Source organism: Hylaeus volcanicus, chromosome 7 (genome assembly GCF_026283585.1).
Source record: "Hylaeus volcanicus isolate JK05 chromosome 7, UHH_iyHylVolc1.0_haploid, whole genome shotgun sequence".
Lineage (NCBI taxonomy): Eukaryota > Metazoa > Arthropoda > Insecta > Hymenoptera > Colletidae > Hylaeus > Hylaeus volcanicus.
This window is the reverse complement of record NC_071982.1, coordinates 7,788,464-7,792,031: the sequence shown is the minus strand read 5'-3', so window position 1 is coordinate 7,792,031 and position 3,568 is coordinate 7,788,464. Positions and strand designations below refer to the sequence as shown.

The window sequence follows — 3,568 nt, the reverse complement described above, 5'->3', positions numbered from 1 at the left end:
GGCGTGTGCCGCCGCGCCGCCCCATGGCGAGAAACAAAAATAGTAGCTCCGGCGTGTACCACCGGTGGCTCACGCGTATATGTTTCATCAGACGGCGTGTACCACCGGTGGTTCGCTCTCGCGTGTGTATCAAATAGCGTGCACCATTGCGCCGCCTCACGGCGAGAAACGAGAGTAACAGCGCCGGCGTTAAACAAGAATTTCGTGAACTGTACTTTCCGGAATTTGCCGTGGACGAAATGGTCGAGGAAAATCAGTTTGGGAAATACCGCTGTCATCGCGTGAGTTCATCGCGGCTCGTGTTAAGCGAGACAGGGGAGCTAAACGGAAGCGGCTCGGGAACGATTCACGCGAGGGCCTCAAAGAAAACCAAGCGGTCGCTTTAATCCCGGGAAGCTCGCAGGCGACGTAATTTTCAACAGCTGGAAAACATTAATTGCTTGGAGAGCGATTAGCAGTTTAAGCGTACCTGGCGATCTTTCGCAGAACAATTTTCGATTTTTCAATTTTTCATATTTTCAATTTTATTACTCGACTATCTAATTTGTCTCTTGTTGCAATGACGGTGATCTTAAACCATTAAAGAAGATCATGCTCGCGATATTTCACTGGTTCCACCGTGGATCGTGTTTAATCCAAGTTATAAATAGCGCGCTTCATAGCGATCCTCCATATTTCTATTTTAGGCACGCGAATATTCCTTCGATACATGGGGTATATAGAAACACGGGCTAGCATCGAAAACTAGGCGAATCGCGATAGAGAACCCGTTATAACACAAGTTTTATAACACAAATCGTTCGCGGAACAGCCAAACACAAAATATTCGCTACGATAATATTATTTCCACCGTTATTAGAGCGTATATAACGAAATAATTCTCAGCATGAAATCAACACGCGTCAGAGAAACACGCGCGTTTATTTAATTAACCTCGAAGCAAAACAAAGCAGTAGAGATCGACGAAATTTGCAATTCGAGAATCAACATACATCGAATGCAACAGCGTGGCACGCTCGTTATGGTCGTCGTTAAAATCATAATTAAAATTTTCATTACAAAACCATATTTCAGCCTGAATGAAAATATCGTTAAAAAAAAAAAGATAAACAAAAAATAATTTGTGACGTAAACACGAAAGGATCGCGATCTTTTGTTTCAGTGACCGTGCAAACAGACAACAGTGGAATGATACCACGAAAGTTCACGCGGTTCCTGATATCCAGCGAGCCGGAAACCGAAGACGAAATCGCGAACGGCGGTATTTTCGATCTCTACGACGAATCGCTAACCAGGTACTCGGAAATTTGCCCGAACGCGGTGGTGGAGACCTCGAAGGTGCCCAAGGAGGAGATCTCCGTGACCTGGACCAGTCCTTCAGAAGGTAGCGGTTGCATATTTATCAGGTAATGGGATATTCTACTAACGAAAACGTATACCGCGTGTCTGACCGTTACCAACCCTTTCTACTTATCCTCGAAAGTGATTACGAGTCGCGTTTGGTCAGACAATGCCCACGCTCCGTATTCCGGGAAAGTTTTAAATTAACACTTTGAGGACCAGAGACCAGTGCCGGTTTCAGCGATATCGGCGCCCTGGGAAAGATTGTCGTGGCGCCCGAGGGTTAAAATTTTTAAGAACAAAGGACAAGGTAATAACATCAAACGATGAATCTGTGGTTAGATTGTAAAAATTGTTATACTACGTAGCATAGAAGAGACAATGAGAACCGGGCTGCAATTATGCTAACACCATTGACAGTTATACTAACAAAGTTTTAATACAGTGTTTAATAAAATATTTAAATTGCATTAATAGAAATAAGTATCTAATAAAAGTTGCGAGTCTATGCATATCAATTATGTCATTTATGTTTGTGTTTTGTTTTTAATATATTGAACAGTTTTTCCGAACTACTACTAACATCATTGACAGTTATACTAACAAAGTTTTAATACAGTGTTTAATGAAATATTTAAATTGCATTAATAGAAATAAGTATCTAATAAAAGTTGCGAGACTATGAATATTAATTATGTCATTTATGTTTCTGTTATATTTTTAATATATTGAACAGTTTTTCCGAGCTTCTCTATCTAAACGTACCCATAGTTCCACGATAAAATGTGCCACTAAAAATATTTATTATTATTAAATGTTGTTGAACACTCTAATATAGAATTTACCAACGTTTGTACAGTAATAATTCCCGGTGTATATTAATCATTCATAGAAGGTAACAAGTCACGTATTCATGAATCGAAAATGTGCAGGAACCGAGGCAAGGTTGAGTTCGCAGTAACCGGTACTCAAAGTGTTAATAACGAGCGAGTAAATTCTCCATCGTAATATATATATATATATATTTTTTTTTTATTTCCAACATGTTGCAATAACGCCTCGGGGCTGATTATGCTCGCGAACTTTTCCTTTTTCCTGGAGCGCAGGGCAACGATATTGGAAACGCCGGATACCTGGTACATGGACGATCCGAGCTTAGTCGCGAAGCTGTGCCAAGACTCGAAAGCAGAAGCAGACGATCAGGGGCCGGTGTTGCAGGAGTGCTACGCCTGCGACGAGGCCAAGTACGAAGTTACTTTCGAGGGACTTTGGTCCAGGAACACCCACCCCAAGGCACGTAAGACCTCAACGAATGAAATTCGAGGGTATGGAATTTCTCCATCGACCCACCTATTTAGGCACCGATTCTTCGATATTGAAAAGAAGCCCGCTCTCCGTTTCCCAAGAGAGCTGACTTCTTTTCCAATTTATCGGTTACACGTTCTCTTCTGTTTACTTGGAAACAGGACTTTCCCAGCAAGGGCTGGCTGATTCGTTTCTCGGACGTAATTGGGGCTTCGCACACGGTAGATTACAGATTCTGGAACTACAACGGGATGGCCAGTGCCGGATTAAGACAAGTGGCTGAACTTGGGTCGACCAGAAAATTGGAATCGGAATTAAAAGACCAGGTAATTGTCTAGGTGGTAGGGAAAGGTACCATTGATGTTTAGGACTGAGCATCGAGATATTCAGATATCTTTTTTTTTTTTTAAATATAGAGTGAGCATATCAGGACTATTATCAAAGCCAGAGGAATAAGTTACCCCAACGTCACCGGGAAAACCTTTGCCGTCTTTCGCGTCGACCGGAAGCACCATCTCATGTCCTTAGTATCTATGCTTGGTAAGACTGTAACTGAAACCTATACTTCTAACTGATGTTACACTTTTTATATTGCAATTTTATAATATAGGAGCAGTATGTATAGTAATTAGTAGTATTGTAACTCTGGGATATGTAGTTTTACAATGTACATGTTACGGTAAATGTAATAAATTTATATTATGCGTAATCTCCACTAAATGGTAAATGTGATAAATTATGGAATATTTATCAAATTGACCGGTGATTTTATATAATCCCCAACTCGTAATGAGGAATACGATAAATTTGGTAATGCATATGCTGTGTATATGGAAGTACTGTCTGAGCAGGTTTGGGATAGGTTTTGGTAGGGACGGGAATATTGAATATCGTTTATGTACTGTCTGAGTAGGTTTGGGGT

At 40.9% G+C, this 3,568-nt stretch overlaps 1 protein-coding gene across 7 annotated transcripts in view; it reads left to right on the top strand.

The window, feature by feature from the left end:
• LOC128880496 (spondin-1) overlaps positions 1–3,568 on the top strand; it is a 28,858-nt gene that overhangs the window by 17,688 nt on the left and 7,602 nt on the right. For all 7 annotated transcript variants that reach the window (XR_008457834.1, XM_054130659.1, XM_054130658.1 and 4 more), the window contains exons 3-6: positions 1,163–1,406; positions 2,448–2,634; positions 2,808–2,972; positions 3,063–3,186. Coding sequence is in view for 6 of the 7 variants with exons in the window: in XM_054130659.1 (XP_053986634.1) it covers positions 1,163–1,406; positions 2,448–2,634; positions 2,808–2,972; positions 3,063–3,186 (720 nt within the window). In the remaining variant the exon portion in view is untranslated. The remainder of the gene's footprint in view (positions 1–1,162; positions 1,407–2,447; positions 2,635–2,807; positions 2,973–3,062; positions 3,187–3,568) is intronic.